Consider the following 16,342-nt stretch of genomic DNA (forward strand, 5'->3'; position numbering starts at 1 on the left):
CGTGTATGGACTGCCTGACATGCCTGAGGCTCCAGCGGATCATCGTAGCGCCGCCGTCCGAGGCGGTGCAAGCGCTAAATCCGTCTCCGCGCTGGTGCAGCTTGCCTCCGGCTCGATCGGGTATAGCGTGAGACGGCTTGGCCTGGGAGCCAACCAACAATCGCGAGTCGCGCCATGAGCGTCTTCAAGAGAGTGCGTCAACAGAAACTGATCTCTGCAACAAGTTGTCGTCAAGCATACGCGGTCAATCGCTGTTATCCCATCCTGCATACCACTCTGTCTCTTCTCGGTAAGTGCGATCTCCTCTTCCCCGGATTTGCTGGCATTTGCTCGCCGATGTCGGTCCACATTCCTCCCCCACAGTGCGGCTTTGGTTCTGTCCACAACTCTCACCGGACAACGTCACATCACATCAAAGTCAACAGACAACTGACTGTTTATTCAAGATATCGCCGACCTAACGAAACCTCTACGCAAATACTCATAAAACACACGCAATGGCCGTCGAGACTGCTCCTACTGTACGTGACCTAAGTGGCGTTGATTTTTCATCCAACGCGCAATTGATTGGAAAAGCACATTTGCTGACATTCGCTTTCATCTAGCCCGTCCCTCTCACGGAACTGACCAAGATTGCCACAGAGGTGCGTTCTTAAATCGACGGGCGCTGGACGGCACCAAGTACTGCTGAGTTGGCCATATCCTGAAACACGACTAACATGCCACAACCAGGCCTGCGACTCTGCGCTCGGTCAAGCCGAAGGATACGAGCACACCCAGGTTGGAACATGGAACTCGGAGATCATTGTACGTCCACCTACCACAAGTACCAGGAAAATCTGTCTGACGGTTTATGATAGAACTCCATCCTCAAGTCCCTCATCACCGCTACCACACCCTCCACACCAAACACCGCCCCTCCATTCCGCTTCACCGTGAACAGCACCATCGTGCAACAAGGCCTGATCGATAAGACTGCGGCCGCCGACGGCTCCGCCGCCAACACCGGCAAGCGCGGCATGCACTCTGCCTCTGGCGCGTTCTGGGACGTCAACCGCGATGGCATGTGGACATTCAAGTACCCCGGCGCTGACGCGAAGGGGCTGGACGTTGTTGTCAGCGTGACATGGTTTGCATTGGGCTGAAGCAGCCAAGTGAGAAAGGAAGCGAACTTTTCTTTTAACATACCATGAACATCCATTTCTATCTTGTCATATTTACGATATGAGCCTTTGCGTGAATCTTGATTGACACTGATTTATGTCCTTTCCTATGTTGGAGCCCGGTGCTTTTTCTGTTAGCTAGGTATCTTATGCTTCGAAGTTTATCTATGGCCATATACCACAGCAAGCAAAGCAAGGAATAGTCGCAATAAATGCATACAAGTTGCAGCCAACTGTGCATTCAGTTCATTCCAAGTCCATATTCTATAGTGATAGCAACCAAGAACAGTGTATACAGACGCAGTCAACAAGGACAGTCCAAACAAAATACTCAAATCGGTTCATGTTCCATATCCACAGCAAGAAAGCAATCACAATCGCAGTCCCAATTAATGCATATAAATGAAGCGAACAAAGTGCTTACAAACAATTTATTCCCTCCAACCAATCCAATCCGCCTAATCAAAATACCCAAGCTCAATAAACCTCTCAAAACTCCAATAATCCCTCTTCGTCCCTTGACCATCAACCTCATCAAGCCCCTCAAACCTCGCAGCCCAATACGCACTCCCACTCATATGTTCTTTCCAAATCTCCAACCCCCGTCGGACATTCTCCCCCCTCAACTCAAATTCATTGTTCGAAGCAGCCTGAATAGCCCACTCGCCTATAAACACGGGGATCTGTACATCGCGCAAAGGCTGTTTGAATTCTGCGTCTGAGAGCATATAACTTTCAAGGTTTGCGGATGTCGTGTTTCGGCCCTCGAAGTAGTAATTGTGCATGTCGAAGAGGACGTTATCAGAACTTGTGAAGTTTTTGCCCCAGTAAGAGGGTAATTTGAAGCTTTGGAGGCCGATGGGGATTCCGTTGGTTTCTAGGCCGAGTTCGCTTTCGAGGGATCGGACTCGGGAGAGGACTGCTTTCCAAAAGGCCATCACGTATCCGGCCCCCTCGTCTGAGAGGGCAGCGGGGGTCCCGAACACGCTCATACCGAGGTTATCGTCGCCGTTTAAATCAGCGGGTTCATTCATGGGTTCGAGCGTGAATGAGTTTGGGGATGAGGAGGACGCAATGAATTCAACGACTTTTTCCATCACGTCCAGGGACTGAGACCACGCTGTGGCATTGAAGAACCACCCCCAGTTTCCGACTTTCTCGCCTATGTCGAGCCCGTTCAATCCGCCGGGGAGAGAGTGGATGTCGAGGATTATATGCATTCCGTATGTCGAAATAGCATATTCGGTTATGTACCTTAGGTAGACCAACTGGTTCCCACTGTACAACCCCGACCCGGGAAGATCAATCCAAGCAGCGTATGTACTCGGTATGCGTAACAAATCAACGCCCACAGATGCAAGGGTGTCAATCGTATCAGTCGTAATCCAAGTTGCGTAGCGCCCTTCAAGGACAGACGAGCATCGCTCGGGGCCTAGGATTGTACACATAGTCCATTCGTCTGTGGCATTGGGCGCAACAGATTCCCACCATTTCGTATCGAGGGATTTCTCTTGCACGAGCCACCCGCCTAGGTTTACGCCGTGGAATTTGGACGTGGACCAGATTGAGGCTGTTGAAGAGCTGGATTTGGAAGAGGGTGAGTGTGGGAGGGAGGTTGTGCTTGTTGGTAGTGAGAGGGAGAGGAGGAAAGCTGATACGGCTGTGAGGGTGCGCATCATGTCTGTATCTGTGGACCCTTGTATATGTATTTGTAGAGAGAGAGAACGTGCACAGTGCAAGGGAGGACAGGGCGGTCTATACCTCACAAAATCCGGGGCTGTACGATCTTATATGCCACCGCAGCACCAGCTGTACCTGCGCCTTCTGCCCCTCCACAACCCACAGCCCACAAACAAACCCGTCATAGCGTAGTTCGTGGAAAAACACCGGGTATCAAAACTTTAGGAAATGCCGCGCCAAACACCACGGTATATTGAGATGGACCAACTTATATTGGCCAAGGCATGCGTTACATGCATGAACCAATGGAGAGGTTGCAGGGGTGCAGAATCTGGGGACAGTGTGGGGAAGGGACTCCAATTCCCAAGACACCGTTCAGCGCGAAATCTTGTATAACGTGGGCAGTGACGGCCGTTTTCGTGCCGATCGCTCGGGTTTTCCATGCTTCGGTATAGACGACCCCGAGAAAACTTTGGAATGAATCGGATGTTCCGAGCGATATGTGTGCAATATTTAGGGAATGTATTCATAAGCGTAACTTCGTAGAAACCGTATACTAAGCAGTAGTGAATCTGATAATATCAATCCGCCTGTCTAACGATCTATGCCACCTCGATTCTATATTTTGAGCCGCCATTGTTTTTCTTCTTTTTTTGTCTGTATGACGCGTATATATTGATGTTTAAGGATGACTCCTATCGCTGGTATATACAAAATGAATACCAGGATAGCTGGAAATTTATGAACGGTCCTGCGTGGGACTGCGCGAGTGCGGGCTTCCCTTCTCGCTGTCGGCAGGAGAAGATCCAGTAGCGGTACCGATTGAGCCCTCTGGATGATGCTTGAGCTGCTTGCGGGCTTTGCGACCACCACAGCAGGCGGCGCAGCAAGAGCCGAGCTCGACAATAAACGAGAGAAGGTTGCAACCCGCTGCGATCCACATGAAGGCCAACATCCGGGTGCCGAGTTCGGCTTTGATGTTGAGCTCGTACGAGTCACCGGCAAAGACATTTTTGAAGATGATAAACATAACCGTGGCGATTACGGCGGCGACAATGGTAAAGAGAGCACATAAGAATGTGATGATGGCGAAAGGAAAGGCGCGGCAGAAGATGAATGTACGACGACGGTGCGCGGGGTGGACGCGGTTGACGCCTGCGTCGCCAGAGATTGTCTGCGGCGGGCGTGAAGAGACGGCAAGGGGAGAGAGGAAAATAAGAACGAATGAGAGGACGGTGGAGGTGATGAACAGACCAAACATCCAATGCGAAGCTTCACGAGCGAGGTCGAGAGCGTCTGTAATATCGGAGGGGAGTGCAACTGCAGATGTTAGTATAGTTCATGACCACAAGGTAAAAGGGACGTACTGGAAGCTCCCGCGAGCAGCTCGCTCAGGATAATCTCAACAGGATTGAACCAATATAGCGTCTTTGGCTTCGAGCAAAAGGTGATTCCCTCATTATTGTATCCTTCGCAGAAATTCCAGAGTCCAACCTGGTAGAAATCGTGCAGACCGATAGATCGAGCAATACTGTTGATGAAAACGGCGTTGGGCACAGAAAGCGGCACAATATCAGACAAGTCGATTTTCATAAAATATGTCTGTCGCAACACCGGTTTGTTGGAGACATTGCCAATAACCACGAGCAGTAAAAATATCCAAGCAATTAGGTATAAGAATGAGCGTATGATGCGATGCGTGAACGTCTTTCCTCGACTCCGACCGTAGGCCGGTCGCTCGGAGTTCTTGCGGAAGTGAGGAAGCACCGCCATGGACCCTGGCCGATGCGAAGTCGCGGGTAGAAATGTCGATATTCAAAACACGGCCAGAGCAGGGCTGCGCGTACGGACGCCGAGGGTATAAATAGGAGAGGTAGGAGATGTCAGAGACGTAGGACCAGGACGCGGAGTAACAATGATTTGGTGTTGAGCAGGCTGCAGAAGCCAGAAGACCGGGACAAAACTCCCAGTATGACGTGATACCCAGAAACGAAAGAGTGGAAGAAAGATAAAGATAACTGGAAAATGGAGAGCGAGATCAGGGAGCGATGAAGTAAGGACCGATCTGAGTTGGGCTGCAGTAGTTCGAGCTGTGGCTGGTTGACAGAAGAGAAGGGCCAGGCTCGATCAATAGTGTTGTCAAGCTCTTCCGGCGCATCCACCCCGTGCTGGGCCGGCTGATGAAGCTCCTGAACTGGCGGAAGAGATCTTCAGATGATCAGTTACTGGTGCTGATAATAATATTACAATTACGAGAAAGAACCCGTGGCTGAGTCGCTCTCCCCTTTTTTGAGAGTAATCTGTGAATACCCCCTTACTACTCAGTACTCCGTGTTGTCGCCTCCTGAAACCATTCGAGGCAGAAGTGAAACCCGCGTATTCGTACATGAAGATAAATAGCTGCAGAATGACAATGTGGCAACCTAACGGTGAGTCCAGACCATCTTTGGGTTCCAGAGAAACAAACTTCTGTCAGCCAGGACGTCATCACCGGCTTGCCGCTCGTACATTCCTCGCTGCGATTGGCTCAGGGTCATCGGCGATCTTGGGCTGCGAGGGAATTGTTAGCGCAGCCACAGCCAACTCTCTTTACTAGCGTCTCTGCACTGCTCGGCTGGCCTGCCTCAGTTTGGGTCGCTCTGACGTTGGCGAACTCGCCCTCCGATCTTCTTTTTTGGTTTTGTATCTCTATCATACTGTCACCACTTAGACTACCACTTCCAGTCACCAGTACCACAGGTACCCAGTATAGGAAATGAGGGCGTCCTATATTCTGCCATTCCTGGCCTTCGGGCGGGTGCTTGCCCAAAACACTAATTCCGACGACGATGACAGCGACACCACCACCAGCACTTCCACCGACCGCGACAGCGAACAAGCCATCTCCGAGTCTCTCGCCCAGATCGCCAGCTCCATCACCACAACCATTGACGATGCTACCGTTCCGACCGGGAACTACATCACATACTCTTCTACCGTTTATCTCACTGGAACCCACGGAACGGTCATCGGCTCAACGGCTGTCGAGGTGACGGGGACCCCGGGGAGCAACACTTCGACTGCTGCCAATGCCACCATGACGAGCACAACGGACTCTGTTACCGTTCTGATGGGCGGACAGACGACCATCACCGGCAACTCTACTTCAAACACCACCCACTCCGCTACTCCGAGCCCCTCGCAAACCCCCGTTGTCAACACCCAGCCTTGCAATGGCTATCCCGAGTTCTGTGACCGCAAGTATTCCAACATTACAATGGTCGCTGCCCACAACAGTCCGTTCACAATTCAAGGCAATGTCGCCGCCAATCAAGCGCTTGACGTGGAATACCAGCTGGACGATGGAATCCGAATGCGTATGTTCAAAGCTGAATGTTTTTGAGCTGAGCTAACTCTGGCAGTGCAATTCCAAACTCACCTGTTGAACGGAACGATGCAGCTCTGCCACACAAGCTGTGACATGCTCAACGCCGGAACCCTTGAGGACTACCTCACGACTGTCACATCCTGGTTGAGGCGCAACCCGTACGATGTAATCACTATTCTCATCGGAAACTACGACTATGCCGACCCCGGTAACTTCACAGCCCCATTTGAGAGCTCTGGATTAATGGATTTGGTCTTCACACCGCCAATGGTTCCGATGGGACTTGATGACTGGCCATCGCTAGGCAACATCATTCTGTCGGGTAAGCGGGCACTCGTCTTCATGGATTATCAGGCCAATCAGACAGCCTACCCATGGCTGATGGATGAGTTCTCACAAATGTGGGAAACTCCATTCTCTCCTACTGACCGCCAATTCCCCTGCAACGTTCAGCGTCCACCTGGCTTGAACGACCAGGACGCCAGGCAGCGGATGTACATGGCCAACCACAATCTGAACCTCGAGTTCAACATTGCCAACCTCAACCTGCTCATCCCCAACACGGCCCTGCTGAACGAGACCAACGCCGATCACGGCTTCGGTAGTCTCGGCCGCATGGCCGATAACTGCACTAGTAAGCTTACCTTACCTATTTATAGCAGACAAGCACTAACAACAACTCAGCCCGCTGGAACCGCCCTCCCAATTTCCTGTTGGTAGACTACTACAACCAAGGCAACTTCAACGGCTCCGTCTTCGAAGTCGCCGCCACCATGAACAACGTCAGCTACGACCGCGACTCATGCTGCGGAACTCTCTCAGCTGCATCTAGCATCGTCCCTGGAGCTATGCTCTCTGCTGTCTTCTTCTTCGTTGGTGCCCAGGTCCTCGCTGCATTTTAGACATACATCGTGCGTTTGCCTGTACTGTACATATGATTGATAGAGATATCTATAATTCACGATGACATGACTTCGTAATCTTTCAAAGTATGCTGCTCAGGTCCCAGGAACAACCAACCCAAAAATTTACCCTATTCCAACCTTATGTACCTGGCTATAATCCAATCTAACTAGGCAAGTTAAGCCTGACTAACCTTAAATCCCCACGGCAGCACCTCCTGAAAAACCCCCTCCGGATCAACCTCCCCCGCAACACTCTGCAAAAAAGCAAGATTCTCCTCCCCGTAACTCCGCAGTGGATTTTGATCCGCACCTGCATAGTTCAGGTATATGTAGGGATGATCACCGCCTACTGAGCCGGCGAAAGATTCGAGTTCAGAGATATATGTCTTTCCTACCCAGTTGAAGAATGAGTCGTCGAGGGGGTTGTCCCATGTTAGCCAGAGGAGGTCCACTACATTACAAGTAATTGTCAGCACCTTTATCGACCTATGAGTAGATAGTCACCTTCATAACGAACTTACATATGTGGTTCTTGTCTTCGCTAAGCCCAAGAACATTCCCGCCCCTTTCATTTCCAATCTTCGCGAAGAGAGCTGGTAATGGCTGGAAGAGGGAAATGATAGACCAGTTCTCGCTCTTTACAACCTTTTTGGCTTCAAGTATCATCCGGTCTTGGATGGCTATTGCTTTATGGAGGATGGATGGTGAATTGGCGAATGTTAGTGTGTAGAAGTCGTTGCTGCTCGATTTGTCAGTTTGCGTCCTCGTATACCTATTTATCCAGTTGAAGGGGGATACTTTGAAGATACGTACTGAAGTCCACTCTCCGGCTCTAACTCCCCCACAAGCCCATCCAACCCGGTCCACCGGGTGGTATCTGAAAAATTATCCATCTTATAAAAGTCCCCAAATGCCTCCGGAAAACTAACCCCAGGCGTCGTATAAACAAAACTATTAACAATAACGCTCCTCCCCAATTTCGAATTATACGTATACAGCGGGATCAAGCTAGCCGCTGGATCGGTGTGAACGTTATCTGTGAATTTGACGAGGGCGTTGACTTGTGACTCTACCGTGGAGGCGTGGTCGTATGTTACGATTCCGCCCCAGAGGGAATGTTTTGGGAGGGGGAAGGTTAGGATGTCGAAGCGGGTTACTATGCCGAAGTTCCCTGAGCCGCCTTTCAGGGCGCGGAAGAGGCGCGGGTTAAAGGTTGCGTTTGCGGATGTTACTGTGCTGTTGGGGAGGATGATCTATAGCCATAGCGTACCCCGCCAATATAGTCAGCTTCATCTTCATCAACGAGAAGACAGATGGGAAGGACAGGTAACGTAGTGTGGACGCACCTCAAAATCAACAACAGCATCACACGTAAACCCAAACCTCGCGCTATGGAAACTATTCCCACCACCCGTAATAAACCCACCTACGCCTACTGTCCCTCCCCGACCACCGGGGACAGCAACCTCGTACTTGTTCAATTCCTCATATACACCCTTCCATCTTGCGCCTGGTCCAACGGACGCAATTTGGGTCTCGGGGTTATATGCTGTGCTGTTTAGAAGGCTGAGGTCAATTGTAACTGCGTGTTCGGCGTTCGTGGAGCCAATGACGGTGCTGTGTCCGCCAGATTTGAGGGCGATTGTGCAGGTGGGTGTATTGTCGTTTGCTGAGAGTAGGGTTGATAATGCTAGTGAGATATCGGAGGGTGTCTGGGGACGAAAGATGCAGGATGGGTAGATTTGTTGGTTGTCGAGGCGCCAGTAGCCTGTTAGGGCAGTGTGGTAGAGTTCGTCCTTTGGGGTGTGGGTTTGTGGTGCGAGGGGGGTTGTTAGGAGGGCTGTGCACTGTTTTCTGTTAGCAGTGACTGGGGGGTTTCTATGGGTAGGTTAGGGTACGTACACATGCAGAGCCTGAACTATCAGCCGGACACGTTCTCAGCGTTGAGAGGAGGGCACTCTCAAGCACAGAGAGCGCTTTATACGGACATATCTTCATCTCGATGATTCAGATCAGATCCAAGGCTCGAGATTAGGATAGCCAAACTGCTGGGGATAATTCACAGTGATCGAGATCCGTCGTCGATTTAAGAACTCCCCTCGCCCTCGCCGGCTCTAACTTTCCCCAACTACCTCTACGGAGTACATCTTAGCCTCGCTTCATGGACAGGGCTAGAGGGTTCCCCATCTACCACGCGCTAGGCCCGCGGGCTATCTCCCATCTGATATTGTGGACCATCCCCATCTCTTGACCAAATCTCAATCATCGCCATTCACCTATCGACCAACAGTTTCCCATGAAGCAAGCCCTTTAGCCTGCCCAGCAGGAGGCAACAGAAATTAGCTGAATCCTCCCCCCGCAGCACAAACCGATTGTCGGTATCCATACCAAGAAGAGCGCGAATTATGCTTTCAGCGACAGGCAATCATGCATAAGCCGCGTAGTTAGTGTCATTTTGAAACGATGATCGAGAGACCGTTAGTTTAGCTGCATCTGTCTCCCGCTACGAGTGGGTATGTTGGCGGTTAGCGGCATGTTCATGAGGAGAATTGGCAGGGTTGCTTGTGCTGTGAGGAGAAATTGCCCCGAATATAACCCGGGCTTATAGATTTTTTTGTAGGGAGTAAATTTATAATGGGGATCTTGTAAGCACGAACTGAGTCAGTGGGTGCTGAGTAGTCAAGGCCCTCAAGGGCTATAGTTTCTGCAGCTAAACAAGGTTGTTCTGTGATGTGCTGCGTTGGAGAAGTCTGCCGAGCCCTAAGCCGTTATTTGTCAAACATCCAAATGAAAGTACGTGGATTTGACGACGATTTCTTTTCGACAAATAAAGTTCATCAAAAGAAAATTTTTCCCTGAAGCAAGTAATAAAATATTGTTTTCTACTAGACTGAAGGTCAGTTACTCGGCCGGAGCCCGACGGTACCTGCCTAACATCGTAGGCGCATTGTCGGGTCCCTCCATCATTCGAAGTACCTATCTTTCAGAGACTTCATGCAATTAATAGCAGATATGGAGCAATATATGAACGCTCATACAGCTTCATAAGTGGCTCACAATTCTTTGTAACGCAATCGCAGCCCTGCGCCGTTCCGGTGCCCTCCATGACTCTGAGCCCAGCTCACAGTTTAGGACGATCTAGGCTAAAAAGTAAATATGATGTTAAGTAGGTTAGTTTCTTGGGGTTGATTCATCAATATTGACGTTGATATTAGTGGGGACGATGATCGTGAGAATCATGGTAGATTAACAGTTGCTGAGGATTATGTACAGAACGCTCATTAACTCAGGATGCAAAAGCGGGGTTTTCTTGCAACAGAAAATGATGAGTATTATATCGCGACGAAATGCTTGGTATATTTCATCGAAACCCCAAGCTCGACATCGAAAGCTCTAGCTTCAGGTTCGAGTTTAGAGTCGGAAAGCTCAGCATCTCTAACCTTCTTTCGCATGTTCTTCGACCGCTAAAACCAGCTTAGAGCACGGCGATACCAGATTTCGGTCATATCTTTGAGTTTCATTTCGACCTTCGAATTTATACAATCTCAAGGCGCTGCATTAGGCGCATAAGGCGGCGGCGGCGTCTGTTCCCTCCTTCCCCTCCATCCTCCCCCTCTACCAGACATTCGCGTCGGAAACGGCGCTGGAATCGGCCCCCGACCACGCCGTTGGCTATGAGCAGGCCTATCCCACAGGCTAGCCCTATGAATCTGACCCATCTCAATATCCCTGCCCTTCGATTGTTGTCGTCGGCGGTAGCGGTAGATCGAGAACAGAAGGCACGCGGCGAAGACTACGACCGCGAAGGCGATGATGATGTTCCGTTGCCAGTCTTTCAGGGGTTTGTTGTTGGAGTCGTAGTATCGTGGTTTTGATTGGATCTTGGTGTTGGTTGAGTTGGGGGTTGTTTGTTTAGCTGTTGCAGTGTGGGCTGTCTTGCATGGGTGGTTAGTAGGCATTTCTTGCGCGTCTTAGGTTTATGATTGACCCTACCCATGAAAAACATACATAGGGCCCTGAGAGCCCATGATTGGATGTTGCGCTCCATCATGATCTCGCGCAACCATCTCGAGATCCGAAAAATGAGAGCAAAGTCATCGAATAAGACTGGCGGACGCGGTCGCTTTTAAATGATGAACGCCCAGTGGCGGAGCATTACGCAGTGACTTGGAATTAGCCCCAGGAAAGGCTGGGCAACGCTGATCAAGTACATACGAGTCAACAACCTTGTTTTAGCGGCATTCACTGGCCAAACATGTTTGAAAGTGAGATTGCGAAGTTTGGGGTCTGGGGGCTAAAACGTAACCGCTTTGTTCTACTGCCCCATCATGTGATCAAGTGGCTTTTATGTGATTGTGAAGTGATGCGACCGTTCCTGCGTCAATTTTCATAGAAAGGGGGACCTTGATTGGTTCAAGAGAGTCAATATAGTTGTTTATAGTTGAAATGGTTTGCGGTCAGTTTGAGCTGCTCTCCCCCATGCAGCCCCGGACACTCACTGACTACTCCTGCCCTGACTTACTTCTATGCTCGTCCGTTCGACTGGTTGCTCATAATTGTCTTCGACGTAACTAGCACCAGGTCCTGGGAATGTGTACATGATAGTAAAGTCTATACGAGCGAACCTACCTCAGCGACGGCTTGCCGTTGTGCCAATCAAGTCCCACGTATCACCTGGTGAGCATGCTCCCGCAAGTTCGAAATAGGATCACTGATCGGCTGCAAATAAATAACCCGATCCATCGGGTTCCCCCGTCGGAAAAAAAAGACGTGCAGTTGTCTGTTCCGCCAGGGCAAGAAGCTGCACATCGCTTCTCGCGCTCTCGGCCACAGGGTGCTCGAGTATATTGCAGAAGATAGTGATGACTGCAGACATAGAATAGAAAAGAGAACCCTGTGCCAGCATCAATCAGCTATGTTTGACAAAGTAAAAGTTGAAACATACCAAAAACTCCCCGTGTCTACTTGGAACCCAGACACCCGCAGGAAAAGAAGGAGTGAGCGGCTGGCTCCAACTGAGAGAGTGAGGCTTGATTGGAGCCCGTCTATCAGGGCGCCATCCTCGGCCGAATGTGAGCGCCATGCGTGGCGTCGGCTACTGGCGAGGTGAATGAAGTTGACGCAGGAGTAATAGTTCATGTGGGTGAGGATGAGAAACGTGTTCTTCGATTTCTCTTTCTCATGTTTTGGCGCAAAGGGCAACTGCGGCTCAGGTGCAAATGCAAAGATATTCTCCAGCACTCAAGCTCTTCGTCGAGTTCTCGAATTGACCGGATGAGTTCGGTGTCCGTCTTGCGGAGACCATTGTGCGAATGAAGGGCTGTAAATGCTCTGAATTTGATCCTACTAAGGCGCAGATCGACCGGGGAAATTGGACCGCGTATGTCAGCTTCTGTTCCCGGGGAATGGTCAAGGCATGAGTGTAGGTGCTCAGCGTGGCCGACCGGGATGTCAAGCGCGCAATTATCATCTTTGAGGACATGGGCTTGGCTTGTGCGAAGTGCAAGGTCTTTGTCTATAGTTCAATAGAGCCAAAAGAGTGTATGAAGATGTTGTTTGAGGATTGTGTCTGATCCCAAAGTCGAGTCCGGGTTGGCAGTCACTGTGTGTGCACCTAAAGCTATGATAAAGCGCGCCGCAATGGAGACATCATATACCGCCGTTTGTGCTTCACCAATGAGAGTGTTTATAATTGCCTGAATTGCGGATAAGAAGTCAGTCAGTGAAGAGAGAGATATCATAGACAAGCATGAGACGAGGGTCAGCACCAAGAGAGGAATACCAATAAGAGAGCCGTTTGTAACGCATCCAGGTTGAGTGGCTCTTGGACGATTGAAGGCAACAGTGAACGTGCTTGCATAATGTACTCTTTGCAAGGAATTGACAAGGGCTGTGCAGCACTGCTGCTGGTATCAAAATCGCCTAAGCAAGAGACAAATGCCATAAATGCGAATACGCATGCTCGTGAGCTAGGATTCTGAGTTCGGGGCCCAGAGCTCCTTGTCGGATAAGCCGCTTGAATTTTTGAAGAGAAGAGGGTTGAATCAAAATGACAGGGAGAATCTTGTGCGTGGGTGATGACAAGTATACGTCTAGACATCGCTTCAATGCTGGCTTCTTTGGCAGCTCAATGGTAGGACCAACGCCTGAAAAGCCTGACCCGTCGTTGAACAAATGTGGTTTTTACCTTGGAGCATGATGGAAGATTGAAAGAGAGCTAATGACTCCTGTCCGTGACTGAATCCAGCGGAGCCCTTCTGGCAAGAGGTTTGGTGCCCGTGCCTGCAGGGTGTTGATGTTCAGTATCTCCCACCCGGCAAAGTGTATAATGCGAGGTACGGTGTCAAGGTCGCCGCTGAACAGGGTGCGCTGGTTGAGGAACCAGCTCTTTCTGCACAGTCAATACCTTCCATAGTCGATCAAGAGCTCATGTGAGTAAAAGAAGTATGAAGACTAACCAGCCGGCATCGCATCCACCCTGCCCTCATCGAGCCGTTGTATGCGCTCACGTAAGGTTAGTCGATTGGCTCTAGTGCTATAACCATACCATATAAGCCAAAGAGTCCATACGGCATCATGGTAAGAAGTTTGTACCTTTTGGCCTGGCCTTGTTTTGCCACTCTCCGCGGAGTCGGTCTCGCGTAGGTACACTCTGAGCCTTGATGAAAACACCAATTACAACGAGGACGAGCACCATCACATTTTATCTAGGTATTATTATTAAACGAGGTTCCACCATCAATGCAGAGACTCACTTTTCGGCGGTAGCAGGCGTCGCAGGCTGAAAACTTGCGGGCCGCAGTGTGGGAATCCGGCACCTCGGCTTGCATTCTCAAGGTGGTCCGCGTCGCTTGCTAGCAGAGGAATGATAAAGCGGGACAGGAGAGTGGTGAGAAACAATTGACACCATGTTAGGGGCTACTACCGTATGGGTACAGTCTGGCCTTCCTCCGAGGGAGACCTCTTTCCTAATTCGGGCAGACTGGGTGTTCCGGCACCGGAGCTTCCGCTTAACTAAGCACTTTCCACAGGGCTGAGATCACGTGGTGGGACCATTCTCTATTCTTGATCTATTTGTCTCTACTCCTACTCTTTACTCTATACTCTATACTCTCCATCAAATACACAATCTGTAGCACGTCTCACGAAGCTTCTGCTACAAGCCGTCCTGCATCCTTGATAGGGTCTGATGGCCAGGTGTACGCAAACATGTCCTCCGGCAGCTCCGCGCCAGGGACATAACGGCGGAGCTCATCCAGCATTTCCCCGCGTCGCTCATCGTTGATCCTTGACATCATCATAACTGTCACTGCATGCACATACCGGAGCTTGTTGTAAAGCTCTAGCCGTTGCGGAAGCTGCTCCACGCTCGTGTCCGCCGTCATCACCCCTGCAAGAGCCGCTGCATCCTCGAATGCTTGCGCAGCGCCTTGGCCTTGATCTGTATAGCTTGTCAGTACTTTAAGCAAGAAGGGGAATTAGCGAACATACGAGGAAGCATGGGATGTGCAGCGTCACCAATCAGAGCAAGCTTGCCGCGATAAAAAATAGGCGCTGGATCGCGAGACGCCAGACTCCACAGCTTCACGTCTTCTGCCAGACGGCACATCTCCTTGAGCTCCTCGCCGAAGTCGCTATATGTCTCGAGGAGCAGGCTCACGTCTCCTGCGTTATGCCACGAGGCATCATTCCCGCCGTCCGTCCCCGAACCCGCTTGGTAGATTCCACCTACATTCAGCAACTTGCCCTCGCGACAAGGGTAGATCACTAGACGCCGGTTTTGTGTCGCAAAGGCATGGACTCCGTCGAGACCAATCTTCTCCAAGAGCTTGGCAGTGAGAGGGTTGTCTTGCATCTTGTCGACGGGGACCAAGAACCGGTAGCAGTTTTGACCGGTACTTATTACGCCTCTATCACCTCCCACAATGGCTTGAACTGAGCGAGACTGGAATTCAATTTGAAACTGTTAGCGCGGTGCATTTATGGAGGAGGGGAAGTGTTCGGTACAAGAGATGACTCACATGGATACCGTCGGCACCTACTACCAAGTCGGCACGGTTCTTGGTGCCATCCTCGAGTACAACCTCACCGGTCTCTGCATTCTGTGCATTTGGCCAGGGTCAGCTATCTGTCACCTGGGAGAAGACCTCGATATATGGGCCGTGGGATACTTACCACTGACAACACGCGCGATGACAATCGAATATCGATCTTGCGGCCGTCAACCTCTTGTGCGGCAGTAGCGCGCAGAGCGCTGTGCAAGTCCACTCTGTGCGTCAACATCCATTCGTCGTTTATTTCAAGGGCACGCTGCTGCTCCTCAGTTACCTACCACAATTGTCAATATATGATCCTGCCAGAAATCAACAATGACCTGTCCGGCGACTTACAACAGGAGTGCGTATGTGATTCCCTTTTGCATCCCAAACCTGCAGTGTCCTGCAGTGGACAGGCTGAAGCCAGTCCAAACTACATCCCCATGCCTTCAGAATGCGAGTGGCATTAGGCGCTACATGGATGGCTGCACCGACCTCGTTGAGGAAACCAGACTTTTCAATTACCTGCTCAAACAATAAGCAAGCGGCCTCGAGCGGGCAGCAAGGTGTTTGATTGAAAAGTTACTTGCCCGCACATGATGTCCTGCTCGATTCAATGCTATAGCGACTCCCAAACCGCCGAGGCCTGCACCAACAACAATCACATTTAGCGGCATTCTCAACGGCTGGTCGATGGAATAATGTAAAGCGACTAAACAATACAAGCTCAATACTTGAATCACTGCTCAATGTGCGTAGCAGGCGTATATGACGGGGATGCTGGCGTCTTCTTATACGTACAATTTCAAAATTGGGCTGATCAAACCCTTATATGTACTTCTACGTTCTTGTGGGAAACGTGCCGACAATGCCGACTTACGGCGAGGAACATCCACTCGGCTCACAATCCGGTTTGGTTGATGTAGATCATCTTGTTGGTGCAGGTATACTTCGGACGAGCATCTCCGCTTCCGAGCGCAGTGGGCCCTTCCGCTTACCTCATCGGAGCCTGTCCAGCATCGGCCCTTGGTTGCCATTTGCCTCTACCAGGTAAGTAGGAGATCAGTGCCAAATTTTAGCACATGGTCCAATCTGCTAAACTACATGCTTGAAGCAAAATGCCCCTACATATTGAACTCGATGTCGGAGTTTGCGAGTTTTTCTTCTCCGATTTCCGAGGAAGACCATTAT

At 50.5% G+C, this 16,342-nt stretch overlaps 8 protein-coding genes across 8 annotated transcripts; 2 read left to right on the forward strand and 6 right to left on the reverse strand.

Moving 5' to 3' along the window:
- Positions 1-497: 497 nt before the first annotated feature.
- BDV14DRAFT_196325 (dynein light chain Tctex-type family protein) lies at positions 498-1,145 on the forward strand (the record flags this gene model as incomplete). Its single annotated transcript, XM_073772413.1, has 4 exons — positions 498-521; positions 606-644; positions 733-807; positions 861-1,145. 4 exons carry the CDS (start codon positions 498-500, stop codon positions 1,143-1,145), a joined length of 423 nt encoding a protein of 140 aa, XP_073631969.1.
- Positions 1,146-1,411: 266 nt separating this feature from the next.
- On the reverse strand, positions 1,412-2,953 carry BDV14DRAFT_116532 (glycoside hydrolase superfamily). Its single transcript, XM_073765795.1, has one exon. It carries the CDS (start codon positions 2,840-2,842, stop codon positions 1,622-1,624), a length of 1,221 nt encoding a protein of 406 aa, XP_073631970.1. The 5' UTR covers positions 2,843-2,953; the 3' UTR covers positions 1,412-1,621.
- Positions 2,954-3,477: 524 nt separating this feature from the next.
- Positions 3,478-4,799, reverse strand: BDV14DRAFT_116561 (SUR7/PalI family protein). Its single transcript, XM_073765796.1, has 2 exons — positions 4,211-4,799; positions 3,478-4,163 (listed from the first exon to the last, which is right to left on the reverse strand). Exons 1-2 carry the CDS (start codon positions 4,614-4,616, stop codon positions 3,583-3,585), a joined length of 987 nt encoding a protein of 328 aa, XP_073631971.1. The 5' UTR covers positions 4,617-4,799; the 3' UTR covers positions 3,478-3,582.
- A 667-nt stretch (positions 4,800-5,466) lies between these two features.
- BDV14DRAFT_166122 (PLC-like phosphodiesterase) lies at positions 5,467-7,277 on the forward strand. Its single transcript, XM_073767431.1, has 3 exons — positions 5,467-6,199; positions 6,245-6,844; positions 6,895-7,277. The coding sequence occupies exons 1-3, from the start codon at positions 5,599-5,601 to the stop codon at positions 7,110-7,112; spliced, it is 1,419 nt and encodes a 472-aa protein (XP_073631972.1). The 5' UTR covers positions 5,467-5,598; the 3' UTR covers positions 7,113-7,277.
- A 14-nt stretch (positions 7,278-7,291) lies between these two features.
- Positions 7,292-9,113, reverse strand: BDV14DRAFT_210895 (FAD-binding oxidoreductase; the record flags this gene model as incomplete). The annotated part of the gene is made up of 5 exons (XM_073775988.1): positions 7,292-7,566; positions 7,637-7,854; positions 7,929-8,368; positions 8,462-8,962; positions 9,018-9,113. The coding sequence occupies 5 exons, from the start codon at positions 9,111-9,113 to the stop codon at positions 7,292-7,294; spliced, it is 1,530 nt and encodes a 509-aa protein (XP_073631973.1).
- A 1,395-nt stretch (positions 9,114-10,508) lies between these two features.
- Positions 10,509-11,453, reverse strand: BDV14DRAFT_166126 (uncharacterized protein). The gene is made up of 2 exons (XM_073767432.1): positions 11,109-11,453; positions 10,509-11,046 (listed from the first exon to the last, which is right to left on the reverse strand). Exons 1-2 carry the CDS (start codon positions 11,164-11,166, stop codon positions 10,661-10,663), a joined length of 444 nt encoding a protein of 147 aa, XP_073631974.1. The 5' UTR covers positions 11,167-11,453; the 3' UTR covers positions 10,509-10,660.
- An 84-nt stretch (positions 11,454-11,537) lies between these two features.
- Positions 11,538-13,945, reverse strand: BDV14DRAFT_210896 (uncharacterized protein; the record flags this gene model as incomplete). The annotated part of the gene is made up of 9 exons (XM_073775989.1): positions 11,538-11,895; positions 12,088-12,289; positions 12,319-12,630; positions 12,730-12,811; positions 12,898-13,207; positions 13,303-13,421; positions 13,593-13,650; positions 13,710-13,822; positions 13,871-13,945. The coding sequence occupies 9 exons, from the start codon at positions 13,943-13,945 to the stop codon at positions 11,772-11,774; spliced, it is 1,395 nt and encodes a 464-aa protein (XP_073631975.1). The 3' UTR covers positions 11,538-11,771.
- Positions 13,946-14,257: 312 nt separating this feature from the next.
- Positions 14,258-15,828, reverse strand: BDV14DRAFT_196331 (uncharacterized protein; the record flags this gene model as incomplete). Its single annotated transcript, XM_073772414.1, has 6 exons — positions 14,258-14,556; positions 14,607-15,060; positions 15,137-15,217; positions 15,291-15,443; positions 15,506-15,676; positions 15,748-15,828. The coding sequence occupies 6 exons, from the start codon at positions 15,826-15,828 to the stop codon at positions 14,258-14,260; spliced, it is 1,239 nt and encodes a 412-aa protein (XP_073631976.1).
- Positions 15,829-16,342: the final 514 nt, after the last annotated feature.

This window comes from Aspergillus stella-maris (assembly GCF_047715825.1).
Source record: "Aspergillus stella-maris strain CBS 113639 unplaced genomic scaffold BDV14scaffold_6, whole genome shotgun sequence".
NCBI classification, from domain to species: domain Eukaryota; kingdom Fungi; phylum Ascomycota; class Eurotiomycetes; order Eurotiales; family Aspergillaceae; genus Aspergillus; species Aspergillus stella-maris.